The 17,726-nt window shown below is 56.1% G+C and overlaps 8 protein-coding genes across 8 annotated transcripts; 4 read left to right on the top strand and 4 right to left on the bottom strand.

The window, feature by feature from the left end:
- Positions 1–46: 46 nt before the first annotated feature.
- On the top strand, positions 47–1,038 carry BDY17DRAFT_250192 (uncharacterized protein; the record flags this gene model as incomplete). The annotated part of the gene is made up of 2 exons (XM_033731043.1): positions 47–372; positions 429–1,038. The coding sequence occupies 2 exons, from the start codon at positions 47–49 to the stop codon at positions 1,036–1,038; spliced, it is 936 nt and encodes a 311-aa protein (XP_033589691.1).
- A 43-nt stretch (positions 1,039–1,081) lies between these two features.
- Positions 1,082–1,975, bottom strand: BDY17DRAFT_141707 (uncharacterized protein). The gene has a single exon (XM_033729519.1). The coding sequence runs from the start codon at positions 1,816–1,818 to the stop codon at positions 1,291–1,293; it is 528 nt and encodes a 175-aa protein (XP_033589692.1). The 5' UTR covers positions 1,819–1,975; the 3' UTR covers positions 1,082–1,290.
- BDY17DRAFT_296817 (uncharacterized protein) lies at positions 1,664–2,751 on the bottom strand. Its single transcript, XM_033733506.1, has one exon. The coding sequence runs from the start codon at positions 2,618–2,620 to the stop codon at positions 2,132–2,134; it is 489 nt and encodes a 162-aa protein (XP_033589693.1). The 5' UTR covers positions 2,621–2,751; the 3' UTR covers positions 1,664–2,131.
- A 616-nt stretch (positions 2,752–3,367) lies between these two features.
- Positions 3,368–6,754, bottom strand: BDY17DRAFT_296832 (C-type lectin protein). The gene is made up of 8 exons (XM_033733507.1): positions 6,294–6,754; positions 5,828–6,233; positions 5,471–5,720; positions 5,367–5,399; positions 4,070–5,204; positions 3,737–4,011; positions 3,601–3,682; positions 3,368–3,546 (listed from the first exon to the last, which is right to left on the bottom strand). The coding sequence occupies exons 1-8, from the start codon at positions 6,608–6,610 to the stop codon at positions 3,480–3,482; spliced, it is 2,565 nt and encodes an 854-aa protein (XP_033589694.1). The 5' UTR covers positions 6,611–6,754; the 3' UTR covers positions 3,368–3,479.
- Positions 6,755–7,883: 1,129 nt separating this feature from the next.
- BDY17DRAFT_296835 (Catenin-beta-like protein) lies at positions 7,884–9,741 on the top strand. The gene has a single exon (XM_033733508.1). It carries the CDS (start codon positions 7,938–7,940, stop codon positions 9,696–9,698), a length of 1,761 nt encoding a protein of 586 aa, XP_033589695.1. The 5' UTR covers positions 7,884–7,937; the 3' UTR covers positions 9,699–9,741.
- Positions 9,742–9,980: 239 nt separating this feature from the next.
- On the top strand, positions 9,981–10,908 carry BDY17DRAFT_323886 (mitochondrial carrier domain-containing protein; the record flags this gene model as incomplete). The annotated part of the gene is made up of 2 exons (XM_033737098.1): positions 9,981–10,037; positions 10,096–10,908. 2 exons carry the CDS (start codon positions 9,981–9,983, stop codon positions 10,906–10,908), a joined length of 870 nt encoding a protein of 289 aa, XP_033589696.1.
- Positions 10,909–11,109: 201 nt separating this feature from the next.
- Positions 11,110–14,521, bottom strand: BDY17DRAFT_323887 (SNF2 family N-terminal domain-containing protein; the record flags this gene model as incomplete). The annotated part of the gene is made up of 3 exons (XM_033737099.1): positions 11,110–13,986; positions 14,040–14,251; positions 14,311–14,521. 3 exons carry the CDS (start codon positions 14,519–14,521, stop codon positions 11,110–11,112), a joined length of 3,300 nt encoding a protein of 1,099 aa, XP_033589697.1.
- A 721-nt stretch (positions 14,522–15,242) lies between these two features.
- On the top strand, positions 15,243–17,098 carry BDY17DRAFT_237778 (transcription-silencing protein Clr2-domain-containing protein; the record flags this gene model as incomplete). Its single annotated transcript, XM_033730324.1, has 2 exons — positions 15,243–15,495; positions 15,558–17,098. Coding segments are annotated over 2 exons (1,794 nt in total), but the record flags the coding sequence as incomplete, so codon positions are not given.
- Between the last annotated feature and the right edge of the window lie 628 nt (positions 17,099–17,726).

The following is a 17,726-nucleotide window of genomic DNA, read 5'->3' on the forward strand; positions in this document are numbered from 1 at the left end:
GCCATGTGACCCCAACGCCTCCCGGAATCAACACCAACCGCCCACCATGCAACCTGTTTCTCGCACCTGCGAGCACCTCGCCTCTCCAAACCCATGGACCGTCTTCCTCGCCGCCTTCATCCTCGTGGGCGTCCTTGTCTCCTACCTCCCCCAACACATCAAGATCATCTCACGCCGCAGCTCCGAAGGCCTGTCGCCATGGTGGGTGCTACTCGGCGGACTGTCCGGCATGGCCGCCATTGCCAACATCCTCGTCTTGCCGGCCAGCAGAGCAGACATGCGATGCTGTAAAGAGGTCAGCGGGGGCGAGTGTGCTGCTGCGCTGTTGGGCGTGGCGCAGATTGGGTTGCAGTGGAGTTGCTTCATGTTCATGTTTGTCTCTCCTTCACCCAGCTTGACGAGCACTAATAACAACCATCACTGCTCAGCGTCCTCCTCTTCCTCATCTTCTTCCCCACCGACGACGTCGACCTCACCTCCTCCACCGCCTCCCTCACCCACACCCCACCCCCGAAACGCCGCGACGCAGTAATAGTAGGCATAAGCGTGCTCCTCGCCCTCCTCACAATCGGCATCGCCTCCCTCGTCGTCATCTTCGCCTTCCCCCACCACGTCGCCCAAACCTGGGCCAACGTCCTCGGCACCGGCTCGAGCGCGCTCGCCATGGTGCAATACCTGCCGCAAATCTACTTCACCTGGCAAATGGGCGAGATCAAGAGTCTGAGCATTCTGACGATGCTGATACAGGTGCCGGGGGCGTTTTTGTTTGCGCTGAGTTTGTGGTTGAGGGTGGGGTGGGAGGGCTGGAGCACGTGGACGGTGTTTATTGTTACGGGGTTTTTGCAGGCCTTCTTGCTCGCGCTGGCGATTAGGTATTATTTTGCGGCCAGACGGCAGGAAGTGGTGGGCGAGTCCGATGGTGAGAGTGTTGATCGGGAGGCCGAGGGTCCCAGCGAGACCACTGCTTTGCTTCCTAACAGCAGTCGGAACGGGAAAGCCTCGACGACAAGACGACGAAGCACCGAAAGGAGAACATAGACAAGAGGATGAAGAGTGCAGAAGCTTTTCCGTCATTCGCACTGCTACCACCGCTCGTCTCTCCCAATACGCCGTGCTAACATCAACGCGAGAAGGCAAAGGGTTCCAGCCCCAATGCCTGACCTTCTCACCGTCTCATCTCTGTCCCCAAGAGCACTCCACCAGACGAAGAAACCCATGCGACGCACCGTCTTTGCCCAATCTCTCCTCGTAGAATCCTCCTCCAATCAGCGTCCTGCCCAACCCCATCGACTAGTCCCACGACACAGCAAACCCACGCGGAAGACGTCTCGCAGGCTTCACCGGCGAAGCAAACTGCTCGAGCCCACCATTATGCACAAGCTGCAACTTGCCCACAGGCGGCGCCTTGCGATAGAATCGTCCAGTGGGTATTTTGCCCGAAGGCGGACCGACGGTTTTCCAACCTCCGTCGTCAGCAGCAGCAGCAGCAGCAGCAGCATCATCATCCTCGGCCATTGACGCCGTCGCAGCCGCATCCTCGACGTCGACAATCTTCACCGCGGTAGTCAAGTCCAAACTCAGCGCCCCAAGCTCGGCATCGACTGCTTCTTCGTCGTCGGGAGTAGTAACATCCGTATCCCCCTCCGTCAACCCCTCATCCCCCTCCGTCAACCCCTCATCCCCCTCCCCTGCAGACTCCGTCCGACTCCCCTTACTCCCCGCCTCGGAGCCCTTAGCACTCCAAATCCGCCCATTCTCCACCAAGCGATTATACGCCTTTCTGCTCGCCCAGCGCCAAAAGCCCGCTTTGCGCATCATCGTGCCCTCCTCTTCTTTGCGCACGTGCTGGAGATCGTGCTCGATGCAGCGGACGAGTTTGGCTTGCACTGTTTTCGCGCTCGCGGGGGAGGTGGGCGTGAGAGGGGGGACGTCGAGGAGTTGCAGTAGGCCTTTGCACTCCTCTGATTCCGCGAAGGATACACCGTTGCCGTCGGAGTGGTGGTGATGACGATCCTTGTTGATGATTTCCCTGCGCGCGACGGCTGTGCTGCTCGTTCCCTTGTGGTAGGCGCGGTTGATTTTGATGTCGAGGTCCGCCAGCAGCTGCTGTTCGAGGTCGAGGCCTTCGGTTTCAAGGTCGGGAGGGTGTAGAATATTCGCGACAAACTCGATTTCCGCTGTGCTGACGACTTTTCCGGGGCGTTCGGCGACCTTTTTGGCGCGTTTGAGCGTTTTGCGTTCCTTTTTCGTCAGGGTGGGTGTATCGGGGCTTGGGGAGGGGGTGCTGTTGGCGAGGATGTTGAGGCATTTGGGCGTCAACGGAGAGGAAGCGGGATGAGTGTCGAGGGATGTTGCTGCTTTGGTGGATTTGAACTCGGCGAGCAGCTCTGCGATTTCGCGGTGGCGTTTGAGGTGCTCGGCTTCGCTGCGGCGGCAGGGATCGCAGGTGCCGCTGGCTCCTATTGTTTGACGATGGTTTAGCTATTGTTCTCTTCTTTGGACGGGACGAACGGTAGCCTTGCCTTTCTTGAAGAGCTGGGTGTGGTAGTTGGGGCACCATTCTGCGTGTTTGCCTAGGCATTTCGTGCGTGCTTGGGGCCGTGTGAGGGGTTGATAGCATTCCGGGCAGTGGTGGACTATCAGGATGTTAGCAGCCTATCCGTATAACTTACTCATGTGGATCTCAAGGCAACACACCCAGGCTGCCGGTGCCTTCCCAGCTGGTGGTTCAAAAGGTTAGCTGGTAATATTAACCCCAACGATGAAGACAAGGCAGCCTACCGATAGATATCGTTGGGCATCGTATGAGCAAGTCGCTGTTATGACTCATGCCACAACCTCTTCGCCTTCCCGGTGTGGGTATGATTGCAACTGCTGGTGGTGCGAGGTATGCGATTCGTTTGCGTGCGTCGCGAGATGGCGAAATCCCGCAGAGTCGTGGTACTTTCCTGGGCTTCGAGAGGATGCAAACACATTCTCTTGGGGGCGGGGAAAGGGGATTGAACAGACTGGATGGAAGCAGGGGAAAGGAAGAGACCCGCGAGTTGCTCTGCTTCGTTGAGGACAGAAGAGCAGCGGGCAGACGAAGGCGATACTTATTGCTGATAGCGACGCGGCGGAGAGAAAGTGGACCGACGGAAAGGGGTGTGCAGTGCTTCGTTCGTCACACTCCCGGATGCAGAAACTGATATTGTTGTTGTTTGTGTGGCTGGCGGGGTGGAAGAGCGGTGTTTGTGTTGAGGTGTTGTGAAGCGCGACGCTGACCTATTTAGCCTTTTTGGCGGGCGACGTTTCAGGTTGCACAAGGCTGTGACGGGCTTGGCGGGGGTCGCGGAAGGGGTGAAGAAATGACAATGCGCTCGACAATAGCTGGGGAGAGGAAAAGATGTTTGCGATTAGGAACACGTTACTTCAAGGAATAAGGAGAGAGTCGTCAAACATAGGGAGGGGAGACGTGCGGCGTGTCTCGGTGTGAGGCCTCAGGCATCCTTGACCAAACGAGCACCCGCCCACACGAACGGGTAGTTGCGCTGGTACCAATTCACACTGCAAACACCCGTCAGTCGGCGGTGAGGATGCACAGGGGACGAAAGATCTTACAAGGTGTTGCGGCCCGCGATACGAGGATGCGTGGCCCACGATCCTCCCAAGACAATGTTGTGCTTGCCGTCGTAAAAGTCGTCTGTCAAACGGTCAGCAAGCCCCACACCGTCCATCATAGATGAATCATGCATACCACTGTAAGCAGGGTACAGCTTCATAGGTTCAAAGCCAGCAATCTTCTCCAGCGGCGAACTCGTCCATTCCCACACACCCCCCATCTCGCTCAAGCCAGCGAGTGTGCCGCCATGTTGAGTGACGGGCATGGGATGCCAATGTTTGAAGCCCACGTTGGCCTGCTCGAGGTCGACGTGGAACTTCGTGGGGTCGAGGTGAGTTGCGCCGTTGGAGGCGCCGTTAATCAAACGTTTGGATGGGGGCGTCTCCTCCACGCCCTCGTTCACCAAGTGGCTGTGTTTTCAAAGATCAGTGCAAGATCTGGCGCGTAATTTAATGATGGCAAACCTACCCGTTAACCGCCGGAATTCTCTTTCCCGAGACTTTGTCGGCTTCTTTCTTCTTCAGCTCGCCGGCATGAGCGTAGATGCTGCGAGCCTCCTCGAGAGTCGGGATTCGACCGCCCATGTAAGCGGCACAGCCAGCGAGTTCGTCGTACGACGCAGCAACAGGCCAGTCCAGCACGTGCTTGAGAGCGATGGGTCCGTACACGGTGCGAATAGCCTTTCCGTGCAAGAACTCGTAAAATGCAGCGTCGCCATTCACGTGATGCCCATTCACCCCATTCGTCCCGTTGACGCCGTTCGTTTCGGAAACTTGCATCCAGGACGCCGGGAGCTCGTGCGTCTTCCCGCTTTCACAGAGGTACTTGACATACTCGCCGTTCGAGATGGGGCGGCCTTGAGCCTTGAAAGCCTTGACGTGCTTAGTGTACGCCGGCTTCTCGACGTCCCACCCAAAATACCGCACCGGCCCATCGCCGTTGTCGGGGTCGTGGAGGCCGAACTCAATCGACTGTGCAGGAATATCGAACCACTCGTTCTCAACGGCCTGCCTCTTCGCTTGAGCGGCGAGCTGCTCGAAATCGGGAGCCATCACACCGTCCGGAGGGATGGTCTTCTCGCTTTGCACGAGCATGTACAGCAACGTCTCCATGTGCATGACTTCATGCTCGAAGCCGAGCCATAGCGTGCGTCCAGTCCATTGGTCGTTGTACGCCTGGCCGGTCTTGTAGAGCTTGGTCGTACGCTCGCGGACTCGATCCTGATACGCCAGGATATCCTTGAGAGCGGGCCATTCATCAGGGACCTGGCTGTGGGAATGGCATTGTTCGGGATTGTCGACATCGGGATCGATGCCGCGCTCGAAGATTTGATAGAAATACTTCGGCTCCGTCGGCGGCGTCTTGGTCGCCTCGGTGAGTTTGATGTCGAGGAAGGTGGGAATGTGTCCGAGGTAGAAGATACACTCGTTTCGAAGCTTAATCGGCTTTTCGTAGAGCTCCTCGTGGGAGATCATCTGCTGGGTGATGGTATCCCAGTTGCGCCAGAGGTCGTGCCATTCTTCCAGGCTGGGCACGGGATGCGCCGCGTACTGCGCCGGATCCGCTGTCGACAACATCTTGGTAGGACTGAGTAGGTGCAAGACTGTGGATAGGTGGTCAACACGCGCGACAATGAATCGGTCAACAGGTTGACAGGACCCTGATCGTGATGGGTTATGTAATGGCGTGGTGAGTTTGATAACGAAAGTGAGGGGCGTCAAGCTGATTCCAAAGATGCACAAATAATGAATAAGCCGCAACTTACAGTAGGATCCATCCTCGTTAGCAAAAACACTCCCTGCGCAGGCGCATTGCTATTAGCGGAAGCGCCTTCTTACCAGAAACAGGCAAGGGTCGATCGCTGCTTACCTTGCATGACGCGTTTGCCAAGCATTTGGTTGAACCAGCGGCTGGCTTCGGCCTCCGAGACCTTGTTGCTCTCTTCAATTTGAATTAACTCGCCGGCGTTCACCTGGACGCCCTCCACCGTTGTCGCCGTCTTCGGCGCCACAAAAGCCCGATGGCGGCTGCCTTCGACGTCGTATCGTCCGACAGCTTCCCACTCGTCCAGCTTGAACGCCTCACGGCCCAGCAGAGTGTTGGCGTGTTTCAGTCCATTCTACAGACGTATCAGCTCACGTTCCACGAGTGCGTCGCTCCACAAAACCATTGCAATAGCATGTCGCTTCGGGCACAACCAAGGCAAATGGAGAGCAGAGAACGGACCATCGTGAATCTGTGCGTCACATCACCCCGGTCGTTGTATGCATGATAGACCTTGTCGGGATCTTGGCAGGCATCGATGGCGACCAGCATCATGTCATTCGGCTTCAGCTCGTCGGTGAACTGCGAGATGAATGGCACCGCTTCTTCTGGCGTGAAATTACCAATGCTCGAGCCCAGGGAGAGGATGGCCTTGGGTCGGTTGGCATTCTCCGGACGCTTCAGCCATGCAAGTCCATCGTCGTACGTTCCCCAGAGGCCGGCGCACTTGACGTGCTTGAAAGCATCTTTTGGGACAGCCGCCAACGTTCGCACGAGTTCGGACTCCATCAAGTCCAGGGCATAGTAGGAGGCAGACTTGCCATCTCGCTCCAAAGCGTCCAGCAGAATCTTGACCTTGCGGAGATTGCTACATGGTCGGGTCAATCGCTGTGCTTGCAAGCAACACTTGTCAATGGACGTTGCCTACCCGCTACCGAGCTCGACAATGAGAGCATCGTTGGGAATTCGTTCGGCAATCCGGTCTGCATAATGCTCCAGCATCCAGATCTCCTGGTTCGTCAAGTAGTACTCGTCCAAATACGTGATGTCTTCAAACAGCCGTAAGCCAGCCTCGTCATACAACAACAGGGTAGGCAAGGTCTTCTTCTCTTGCGCATCTTCAGGCTTTAGTCCGTCGAGGATGAGTTGCTTCAACTCAATCCCTGCGGTGTCAGAGCGAATGTCAATGATGTTTGAGGCTGAGGTCTGCCCCTTGGACGGAGCCCCGTCCGAGAGAGAACCCATTGTAGTAAAGGGAGAAAAAGCGGCCAAGGAAACGACTTCCAAGCTAGGAAATCTCGAGAGCTACACCAACCGTCTTTTGTATCATTGTCGCCATCCAGGTTGTTGACGGCACGCAATCGCAAACCAAACACCAACGCTGCAGGGAAACGGGCCCGGGCGCGGGCCAAACCATGTTAGTGCGGCGTCAAAGCGTGTTCGAGAAACTACATCCGCCGAGAACAAAGTCACAGCTTGGAGCAAGCACCAGTAAAGCATAGGCAACGACCCACCAGCATCCAGATGCGGTGCGAGCGGCGGCTTGTCTTCTGGGCCATTGGCTTGGAAGAGCACACGTTGTGTGGGGGAGGATTAGTAAGGGGGCTAATAGCTCGGCGAAGACATCGGTTGAGGGCGGGATGTTTGGAAACGGAAGCAAAGACAGTGCCTGCAGTGACGTCTAGCGCGTGGGCAGGTCGGCGAAAAGGCCTCAGACGGACGTCATGAAAGCGAGCTCGCTTGGTCATGCTGCGGAGCCTGCTGTTCACTTCGAGCCGCCTGTGCCTGGCACCAGCCGGGAACGTGTTGGAGATTTTGCGGGGTGGGCAAAGTGTAAAAGACGCGGAGCCCTGTCGGCACCCACTCAGCGAGCCAATCGCCGAGCTGCTCGTGGGCAGTCCACGCAATGCAGACGTCAGTTGTGCTTGGTGAGCATGGCCCCGATCGATTGCAGGTGAGAAGCAGTGAAGGGGAAGGAGTGGTGAAGCGGTCCAATAGAGAGGTGAAGTGAAGTGCTGGGGAAGCTGAAGTCGGAGTCTTCACGAATGCGTAGCGCGGCCCGCCGGTCCGGCTAGTCGACGTGGTTGATAAAGGGTGTATCTTGGTTATCGCAAGTGCCTGGTTGACATCTGATCTCCGTCCTGAGTCATGTGCATCTCATGCGAATGATCCACCAGATCTGCTACGGGTAAATGGCGCCGAGAGCTGCTAGGAATGCCATCGCTTCTTCACATATGATGAACTGGTGGTCTGCGGTCTCAAGTTCATGCCTGGACGGCGAGGATGGCAATGTGGATATCAGGTAATGATGAACGGCGGTAGATAGTCCCTACGCGATGGAGGAGTAGTACTCGGACAACGTGTTTGATGAGAGCCTTGGGAATACGCAGCGTATGCAAAGACGAGTGTGGAGGACAGGGCGATTGGTGCGTGCAGCCTGACAGTTCTGCCTCAGGTGTCAAAGTGAGGATGCGAGATCCTAAATTCGTTAAACATTCAAACCCTCCACCTCCATCAAAGTTTCCACTACAACTACCCAGGAAATGCTTTACAAATACCGCAAATCCTCAAGATGACCAGCGTCGACGACCTTTTCAAAAAGCCGAACCTCCCCTCGGGCTCGATCAAGCGCAAACTGGAAACACCCGACGCGCAAGCAGCATACAAAGCCACCAAGCTATCCGCCGAGAGCTCCCCAAACGGCACGCATGCGAACGGAGCAACAGTGGAAGATGCAGCCGACGATGACGACGATCTAGAGGCTGGGCCAGACCTTCCTCCTGACGATGAAGAAGGCGACGATGAAGAAGGGCGGTTTTTCGGAGGCGGTGTCACGCGAGATACCGCGGACGCGCTGGACTACATCGATCAGCAGGACGAGGAGGATATACAGGAGGAGAAGATTGATGCAGCGTGGCTGAAGAGCCTGGTCGTCAGTTTCGAGAAGAAGGTCGGCAAGAATGCAGAGTTGCGCGCGCGGTATGAGAATGAGCCGCAGAAGTTCATGGCGAGCGAGGCGGACCTGGACGCTGAGATCAAGAGCTGGAGTCTGCTCAGTGAACACCCGGAGTTGTACCAGCAGTTTACGGAGAGCGAAAGTTTGGCCAGTCTGGTGGGGCTGCTTGCGCATGAGAATACCGACATTGCCATTGCGGCCATTGAAATCATCTCCGAGCTGCTAGATGAGGATGTCGAGGCGGAGCAGGAGCAGTGGGACGCGTTGGCCACCGCGCTTCTCGATGCAGATCTGTTGGAGCTACTCATGAGCAACCTCGCTCGACTGGACGAGAACAACGAGAGCGACAGAAGCGGTGTCTACCACAGCTTGGCGGTCATGGAAAACCTGGCCAGCCAGCAAGGCGTAGCTGAGAAGCTCGGACAAGAGAAAGTGTTGAATTGGCTTTGCGATCGCATACGCAGACCGGATAAGCCGGTAGGACAAAACAAGCAGTATGCGGCGGAGGTATTGCAAGTGCTTTTGCAGTCTTCACCAACGATACGGAGACGCCTGGCGGTGGACGTGGACGGGGTAGATCTTTTCTTACGCCTACTGTCTACCTACCGAAAACGAGACCCAGAAAAGGAGAGCGCGGAAGAAGAGTACGCCGAGAACATCTTCGACGCATTGACTTGCGTGGTAGATGAGCCGGCGGGCAAGACCAAGTTTGTGGAAGCAGAAGGTGTCGAGCTATGCCTCATCATGCTCAAGGAGGGCACATTCAGCAAAGTCCGCGCCCTCCGACTGCTCGATCACGCGGCTGGAGGACAGGATACAGCGGCGGCGGCAGTGTGTGAACAAATTGTAGAAGCGGCTGGACTCAAGACGCTCTTTGGAGTGTTTATGAAAAAGATCGACAGCACGACAGTTGAGCACTTGCTGGGGATCTTCGCCGCTTTGTTGCGTCTACTGCCCGGCGAGTCAGCCGCACGCATCCGCACGCTCGCCAAGTTCTCCGAGAAACAATCTGAGAAACTCGTCAAGCTACTACGACTACGGGCAGAATGTGCACGCAAGGTCGCGGCAGTCGATGAGGATATTCAGCTCGAGCGAAGGATGCTGGACGACGAAGAGCAAGAGGATAGGGCGGACGAGTTCTTCTCCCGCCGGCTGGATGGTGGGCTGTTCTGTCTCCAGACCGTGGATCTCATTCTCGCCTGGCTGGTTGCGGAGGATCCGAGTGTTGAGCAGACCATCACGGCAGAGGGAGGAGAGGGCGCGCTGAAAGCCATCAAGGCTTCGCTGGTAGAGCAGCGGGAGGGTTTGGATCCGAAAGCTCCGGAAGACGAGGACATGAGAGACATGCTCAGCACTCTCATCGGATTCCTCAAATAGTAGTCAATCACTCCATAGTAGAATTGACTTGCTCCTCCCCTCGTTGTTGTGCTTCCAATGATGATCTTCTGGAAGGCAATGCGCGTAATTCGCAGCACAGCCAAGCGTACAAATTTTTTGACAAAGCCCACCTCACCTCGACATCATCGTTTCGACAAAAGTTGAACTCGACCCGACAATCTCGCAGCAACCAGTCCAGCATCCGTACGGCGCCAACAAGACAGGCACAGCAGTTCTCTCCAATGGCCGCACGGTGACAACATCTCCAAACTTATCGCGAGCATGGCCTCGCCGCCTCCCCGCCCGCGAATCGAATCCCCATACCTCGTCTCCCTCTTCGTACCTCTCCCTCACTCCCCATCCCATAACTCCGCGCATCCACTAACCCACCCCCCAGGCAGGCGGCATAGCAGGCACCACAGTCGACATCTCGCTCTTCCCCCTCGACACGCTCAAAACCCGGCTTCAATCCGCCTCCGGCTTCCGCGCCGCAGGCGGCTTCCGCGGCGTATACGCCGGCGTAGGCTCAGCAATATTCGGCTCCGCGCCCGGGGCAGCGCTCTTCTTCGTGTCCTACGAAGGGATAAAAAGGCACTTCGCCCACGCTAACGCGCCTTTGAGCGGCGCCGGGCAAGCGGGCGTGCACATGCTCGCCGCGAGCGTGGGGGAGGTGGCGGCGTGCGCGGTGCGGGTGCCGACGGAGGTGGTGAAGCAGCGGGCGCAGGCGGGGCAGTTTGCGTCGTCGCGGGAGGCGCTGGGGTTTATTTTGCGGCAGAGGGGGACGCGCGGGGTGGTGCATGTTTGGCGGGAGCTGTATCGCGGGTGGGGCATTACGGTGCTGCGCGAGGTGCCTTTTACTGTCATTCAGTTTCCTTTGTGGGAGGGGATGAAGAAGTGGGCGTTGCGGCGGAGGGGAAAGATGGCGTATGCTGGTGAGGTGACGGGGTTGGAGAGTGCGCTTTTTGGGTCGATTTCCGGGGGGATTGCTGCCGGGTTGACTACGCCGCTTGATGTTCTCAAGACTCGACTGATGCTTGCGAAAGAGAGGGAGAGCGTGGTGGCGGTCACGAGACGCATATGGAGGGATGAAGGTGGTAGGGTGTTCTTTTCGGGCATTGGGCCGCGGACGATGTGGATTAGCATTGGGGGCGCAGTGTTTTTGGGCAGCTATCAATGGGCTAGTAATATGCTTGGAGGAATGCCAGGTTGATCCTTCGCCTTTCCCGGTGCAATGAAATCGGAAGACGAGAAGACGCCGACGCGATGGGCTCCAGCGGATGTGAGCGAAGGTCATCATCAAAAGTCTCCTCCATGTTCCTGGCTCCCATCCTCCACCATGAGCAGAGTCGCCGCTCTGCCACTACCAAACAAATGTAGGCCTCCTCCAGCAGATGACTGTACCAGCAAGATCCTAGTACTTCTTCATCTTCTTCGGAAACGGGTGATCGAAAGCAAACTCCGCCGGAGTGCCAACCTCCGAGATCGTCTCCGGGGTCTCAGTCTCGTCCAAAACACTCGCCCCGCCAGCCAGGAAATCCTGGTATGCCGTCTCAATGTCCAGCCGGTCAGCTCCCACAGCCTCACCAAGCTTCGGATCCATCTCCCAACGCTTCAAGCAAGGTGCGCACTCAATATAGTAGGCATTGGCCATGGCGCCGAAGCCTAGCATCTGGTACTCTGGAAGCGAGTCACCAACGAGCCTGGTCGTCTCCCAATCCAAGCAGTCCTCGCAGAAACCATTCTCGCACCATCGACAGCGGTAGATCATGCCTCCTGCGTCCGAAGTCTTGGCCTGGCAATCGACACACTCGTGCTGTGGACAGTAGAACATCATGCCCTTCGCTTTGCCCTGGAAGGCGGTGTCCAGGCAGCTAACGTGATACGAGCGTGGACAGCCCGAACAAGACACGAGCTCAGGCTTGCCATTGTCGCCGCAGGTCTGGCAGAAGTCTTGGTGCTCGATCTTGGCCTTTTTTGCTCTCTTGGGCTCGGCGAGACGAGGATCCTTGCCAGCCATCGTAGGCACGGCTTCCCAATCAGCACACGCCAGAGATTCCTTGTTGATAGCGAAGCCGTCGATCATTACGGTTGTGTTCTTCCCCACACGGCGGTCAGCGCGGCTGATATCGAGCTCGACAGCGGCCTCCTTCAAGGCCTCCTTCTGATGGTTCTTGCCTTCGAAGACGGCACATTCCACTCTCTCCATCGAGTTCAACCAGCTCACTTCATCCGCATCTCCAGCGGTGTCGACAAGTCCAGGATCCGCAGTCTTGTCTTTGCAACGCTCGAGTGTCGTCTCCCAATCCCATTCCAACATCTCCGTGACATCAACGACAGGTGCTGCGAGCGTCTGCGCACCACGACGGATGAGCGACTTTAGTGACGTTGTGTCCAGATGAGGTGTGTCATCTTCCGCCGTCGCCTGGTCTGATGTTCGCTTGCGCTTATTCGACGCACCCGCGGTATGAATATTGCGCATGCTCTCGGTGATCTTGGTCGAGAGGTATAGCTTTTTGCGAATGCGCCCTAGCATGTGCTCCTCAACAGTTCCTTGCGTACAGAGTCGGTAGATCGTCACTTTCTGCGTCTGCCCAATTCGATGGGCCCGGGCTTCGGCTTGAACAGAGACCTGTGGATTCCAGTCCTCATCCATGAACACTACATTTGTAGCAGCCGTGAGATTGATCCCGAGTCCTCCCGACCGAGTGGAGATCAGCATGACTTTGACGTCGCTCTCTGCATTGAACAGGCGGATGTCGAGGTTACGCCTCGCTCGTGACGTAGATCCATCGAAGCGAGTGTAGCGAAAGCTGGCGTTCGAGACAGTATTGGCTCCTTTGAGAGTGAGTAGGTCCTCACACAAGTCCAGTGTCTTGTTCAGTCCAGCGAAAATGAGGACCTTCTTGCCTTGATTCACAACCAGCTCGTCAATCAGCTTGTCGAGGACGATGAATTTGCCGGAGGCTGTCTTGATGTGGTCTCCCAGGTAGTACGGCTCCGGCGCGGAGTGAGGGAAGATGTATGGATGGCTGCAGACCTTGCGCAGCTGCAAGATGAGGTTCATCAACCTCTGCCACTCAGTCTTGGAGCTGTCAGCAGCCTCAAACTGGATTGCCTTCTGCAAGATCTCCTTGCTCTCATTCCATGCGTCGTTGTTCGGGTTGGCGAGAGTCTCTGCCGCAGCAGTCAGCACCTTGAGCTGCTTATCCTCCTCGGCTTCCGACTTCAAAGCGTTGATTTCCTTCGCCTTTGCCCCTTTGAACAGCTCCTCTAGTAAAACATTATCGGTCTTCGTCAACAGTCGAGTGTACCAGAAGCGTTGCATTGGAGACAATGGGACGTAGAGCAGTACATCCTCCTTCGGTGGCAAGCCAAGGTTCACACCAGGACTGTTCTTCATCCGTCTCAGCATCACCAATTCGAGGAGGCGGCGTGCGTCGTCCATGAAATCAGTGGAGATCTTTCCTTTGGTCAGGTCGAAAGCGCGCTTGAACTTGTCCGCCGTATCGATCGTGAATACTTCGTCGTACAACCAATGCAGCAGAGCCCACATCTCAGTGAGATTATTCTGCAGCGGCGTGCCAGTAAGTAGAAGCCGGTGTTCGGAGCTCATCCCCTGCAGTGCCTGTGCAACATCTGATTTGCTGTTCTTGATCTTGTGTCCTTCATCCAGAATGCAGTAGCGCCAAACAAATCCTCGCTTGAACCAGCCTTGTTCTGCGACAAAGGCTTCGTAGGTGGTGACAATGACATCGATGTTGGCCGCTCTTCCAGCTGCCCGACAATCCGCCTTCAATCTTTCACGCTCCATCTTGGGGCCATGGAATCTGACGACATTGAGCTCCGGCACCCACTTCTTCGCTTCGTTCATCCAAGAAGAGAGCACACTCAATGGGCAGACCACAAGCGTGGGACGAGGCTCGCCTCCCGTAGCCCGGTTGTTGTTCTTCAGGTGCTGAAGCAGGGAGAGCGTCTGCAACGTCTTGCCGAGGCCCATTTCGTCTCCCAGAATCGCGTTGACACCATTTTCGTACATGTAGACCAGGAACGAGAGACCTTGGAGTTGATATGGCTTCATTGTAGCCATAACCCCTGCAGGCTGTGCGGTGAATTCAGTGTACGGGACAATCTTTGATTCGTGGTCATCATCATTTCCATCAGCGTCTTTGAGGCGCTGGAGCTTGACAAGGTGGTTGGATTCGGGAAGGAGCGGCAGGAAGTAATCCTTGTGCGCGAGGAAGAAGGCATCGCGTTTCGGTTTCGTATGTAGAGCGATGTCATTGCGAGCCTGGCAAGCACTGGTTAGCAGGAGACCCCTAAAAGGGTGTTTCATCGACTCACTTTCTGACGATCAGTCTCGACAACATCCTCAGGCTTCGTCTTTTGAGCAGCAAGAAGATCTGAAGTCAACTTTTTTGACTTGGACTTGGACTTCCCGACCTTGAGCGAAGCCTTCTTCTTCTTCTTTAGAGGTCTCTTTGGGGTGGCGTAGCTCACTTTGCTCCTCGTGGAGCGTGGTGGGAGCTCGCGCGTGGACGTTCGGCGTGGAGCAACTGCAAATTGATCAGTCTCGCTGTGAGTGACAACGTGTACATGTAAGTGAGACACCTACCCTGAATGACATCGTTATCGTCATCCGCCGCTTGCTCGAGCTCATCGGCGCTACTGTCGTCGAACTCGATGAAGGTCTGGGAGTTGCTCGTAGGATCTCCAAAGCTGGAGGTGGGAGACGTGGTCGGGGTTGCCGTTGAGCCCTCAGACTTTGCGTAGCTGATCGACGGCCGAGCAGGTCGCAGCTGGCGAACATCATGTTCCAGTGCCATTCTGCGAGCGCTGGAGGGAGGTCGCTTGGGTCCAAACGCTGCCAGAAGATCGGAGAGCCGTGGGAGTGGCGGGCGGACAAATGCGAGGGTTCGCCGTCGGACAGGAGGAGTGGTTGGTGATGTGAGCGGATCCCTGTCCATATCTGTGAACAAGCCGACAAATATTCAAAGTTTGTTTCATTCATGCAAGCAACCAAGTGAAGACAAGCGTCCAATCAGTCTTTTCAACTTGACGTCAGAGGTGCAGTCATCTGACGGCCAGAGTGGCAAAGGAGATTCACTCGAGTGAAGAATGTTCACTTCGGTGAAGTTGCACGTGAACGATGTCGACATCAACGATGATGAAGGAGAAGATGGAGCAACGCTGGCGCATTCAGAAGGGCATTGCATAAGCCTGCTCATTCAATTGATGGTGCAAACAGGAGGCCAAGGGGTGGAATGCGCAAGGAAAAGGTGCATCTCCGTCCTTTCACTCCAATGACTCCCAGCCCCATCCGCGGGAAGACGTGACGCGACGGTTAGAGTTCCGCCAGTACCTGCATTCGGCCCGCTCCGGCCACCGGTTTTTGCTTAGCTAATCACTGGTTGGACGATCATTGCACCCACTTCACTGCTCTAACGCGGACACTGAAATCGAAGAGCTCGAACGCTGCTCCGACAGCATGAACCTGCAGAGCTAGCTATCGACCTTACCCTCCATGCTCATCAGGCTCGCATAGCCATGACTCGATTCTACCCACTCTACTGCCGCCGCAGCGATGGAAAACTCGAAGCTGGCACCAAGAGCAAGAGGAAAGAGCTGAACCAGCCCACCGACGATCAACTGGACCAGAAGCCGGATAAGAATGGTGTCAGTGATTATTACCGCGAGGTGGCTCCGGAGGAAACAAAACATCTCGACTGGAGGAGGAAGCTGGGCGGAATGCTCGCAAGAGAGTTGGATTGGAAGGACAAGAATGCACAAGCAGGCAATGGTATGTGCTGTCGAAATTCTTTGGAGTGAAAGAGCTGTGTACCTGACAACGCCTCCATGCAGAGAGTGGATACATCCTCGTTGCCTTTCCCGAAAACTACCGGCTCTACGAACACGTCAAGAAGGTGGTGAAGGATGGCAAGGCGGAAGTCAAAAGCAAAACGCACGCGGCCGGTGGCAACGAGCGACAAGATGCCTATCTCTATGGCCATCCAGAAGGGAGAAAGAAACGGTACAGGAGTCCTGGCGATTTCTTCCCGCATCTATTGTGGCTGTGTACAGACGAAAAAGGACAGCATGACAACTGTTCGTGCAAAATATGTTCGCCAGATGATCCAGACGATGCCGAGCCGCGACCGGTGGGAAGACCAAAGAGCCAGCACGAATCCGGCGTCAAAATTGAAAGCGCCGTGGGAGTTACACGGCCGGCAAGCTCACAAGGCAGTGTGATGATCAAGCCGGATTCCGCGGTGCCAGCTACAACACAACGCACGCTGACTCAATCAACACCAATCACTCCGACTGCGCTACAGCAGCCAAGGACGCAAGATCAACAGATTGATCTACAGTACAACAACTTCATCTATCGATCAGGAGAGCTCGTATGGTTCAGTCGCGGTGCCGCCTGGGGCCTCGGTGCGATTCTCCGACGCTGGGTGTCGCCTGAAAATGAACGCTGTTACGTGGTTCAACCTCTATCCCATCCAATGAGCCATCCGCCTTCGGTTGTCAAAACCTCTCAATACGAGCTTCGGCCCTGGCTGGCATGGAGCGTGCCAAGATACACGCACGATGGACTCAACAACATGCCCGAGCCACCGAGGTATGAGAATGCCGATTGGCAAGGCATGAAGCAAGGACGATACGGGCCCGGAGATTTGGAAGTGGACGGCAGCATCTTAGCAGCAAAAGCAGTCGACTCTGCTTATACCCTACTGGAGCCCATCCACACATACCAGCCAGAGGCCTCGGTCAGCGAAACCCGTTATAACCGCCTATATCTGGGGGCGGAGATGTTCTGGCTGGGTGATGCTGTGCGGTTGGCTTCCGGCTCCGGGACTGATGTTCTCATTCTACATGCCATCATTGCGCGTACCCACTCAGCCACTGCAAGGCCAGACAGCTCACGAAGCTCCGTCTTTCTGGTGGGAGACACGTACAGAATACAATCAACCCAACACAGCGACCGCAACGCCCCAAGCCCAGCCTCGCCACAGAACAATCCACACCTACCGCAACGACTGACCGAAGATCTCAAATTCCGCAATGATCGTTCGATCCCTGCGAAACACATCGCATCCTACTGGAAACTATCTCTGACGAATCATCGTATCGAATTGGACGAGGTCAAGGGACGATGGTACGAAGCCAGTCTTCTCCTTCCCATCCTGCTGCAAAAGGGCCAGTTCGAAGACGCTGCGCGCAAAGGCGAGATTCAAGAAGCATCCTTGTGGATGAATGCCCGCGGGGATTGCCTCAACTCCAATCGCGCTGCATCTCTACCCAGAATCCCACGCCAGAATATCCGCAGATCAACCCGCCGAGAGGCTTTCGGCGCTGCCGTACCTTCTGGCGCAGAGATCCGCGACGGCATTGAACCGCCGCTACCGGCCAATGTCGATCCTGCGCTGGGCAATAACCAAACCAGCATGGACATTGATCCAAGGTTCGACACTGCTGAGAGCGCCGGGCACGACGCTGGCCATGAAGATGCCAATGCGTTGGATGCTTTTATGGATCTCGATGGCATGGAAGACTCCCAGAGCCAAATGCCTGGCTTTGGCAAGGAATACGGCAGTCAGTCGAACGAGCAGCATGGCTTTTTCTGAGCGAGACTGCCTCAATGTAACCCGCGCTACCTGCTGGGCCGTTGATCGACCACACTCCATCACAATCGGAAAAGAAGGGAGTAGCTTTGCTTGGCCAAGCATTCAATTTCACAAAGCTATAACGACAGGACGTCCGCGAGATTCAGCAGACAACACTCCTCACCGCACCACTCCTCTCACTTCTTCTGGCCTCCACCAGGGTTGCTAGCGCCGCCACTCTTCCCGCCAGCACCACCGCCGCCGCCACCGGAGCCCTGATTTCCGCCCGAGCCAGCAGCGTTCGCATTGGTAGCCGCCGCGGACTGTGCGCGCGAGGCGAAGCCGGGATCGTTGCCGCTCTTCGCCTGGGTTGTGTTAGACATGACGCTCGCCTCGGCCTGGCAGTGAACGAGAATCAACTTAC

This window comes from Neohortaea acidophila (assembly GCF_010093505.1).
Source record: "Neohortaea acidophila strain CBS 113389 unplaced genomic scaffold BDY17scaffold_5, whole genome shotgun sequence".
In the NCBI taxonomy this organism is placed as follows: Eukaryota; Fungi; Ascomycota; class Dothideomycetes; order Mycosphaerellales; family Teratosphaeriaceae; genus Neohortaea; species Neohortaea acidophila.

What these genes read in the sequence shown, in the direction of transcription:
- BDY17DRAFT_296832 (XM_033733507.1), bottom strand. Translation starts at nt 6,610, where the DNA reads ATGGGTTCTCTCTCGGACGGGGCTCCGTCCAAGGGGCAGACCTCAGCC. An exon ending in ATTGTCGAGCTCGGTAGCGG is followed by an intron (nt 6,234 to 6,293) that starts GTAGGCAACGTC and finishes CCGACCATGTAG; the next exon opens with CAATCTCCGCAAGGTCAAGA. An exon ending in TAACGAGGATGGATCCTACT is followed by an intron (nt 5,205 to 5,366) that starts GTAAGTTGCGGC and finishes ACCTATCCACAG; the next exon opens with TCTTGCACCTACTCAGTCCT.
- BDY17DRAFT_141707 (XM_033729519.1), bottom strand. Translation starts at nt 1,818, where the DNA reads ATGATGCGCAAAGCGGGCTTTTGGCGCTGGGCGAGCAGAAAGGCGTAT.
- BDY17DRAFT_296817 (XM_033733506.1), bottom strand. Translation starts at nt 2,620, where the DNA reads ATGCTATCAACCCCTCACACGGCCCCAAGCACGCACGAAATGCCTAGG.
- BDY17DRAFT_296835 (XM_033733508.1), top strand. Translation starts at nt 7,938, where the DNA reads ATGACCAGCGTCGACGACCTTTTCAAAAAGCCGAACCTCCCCTCGGGC.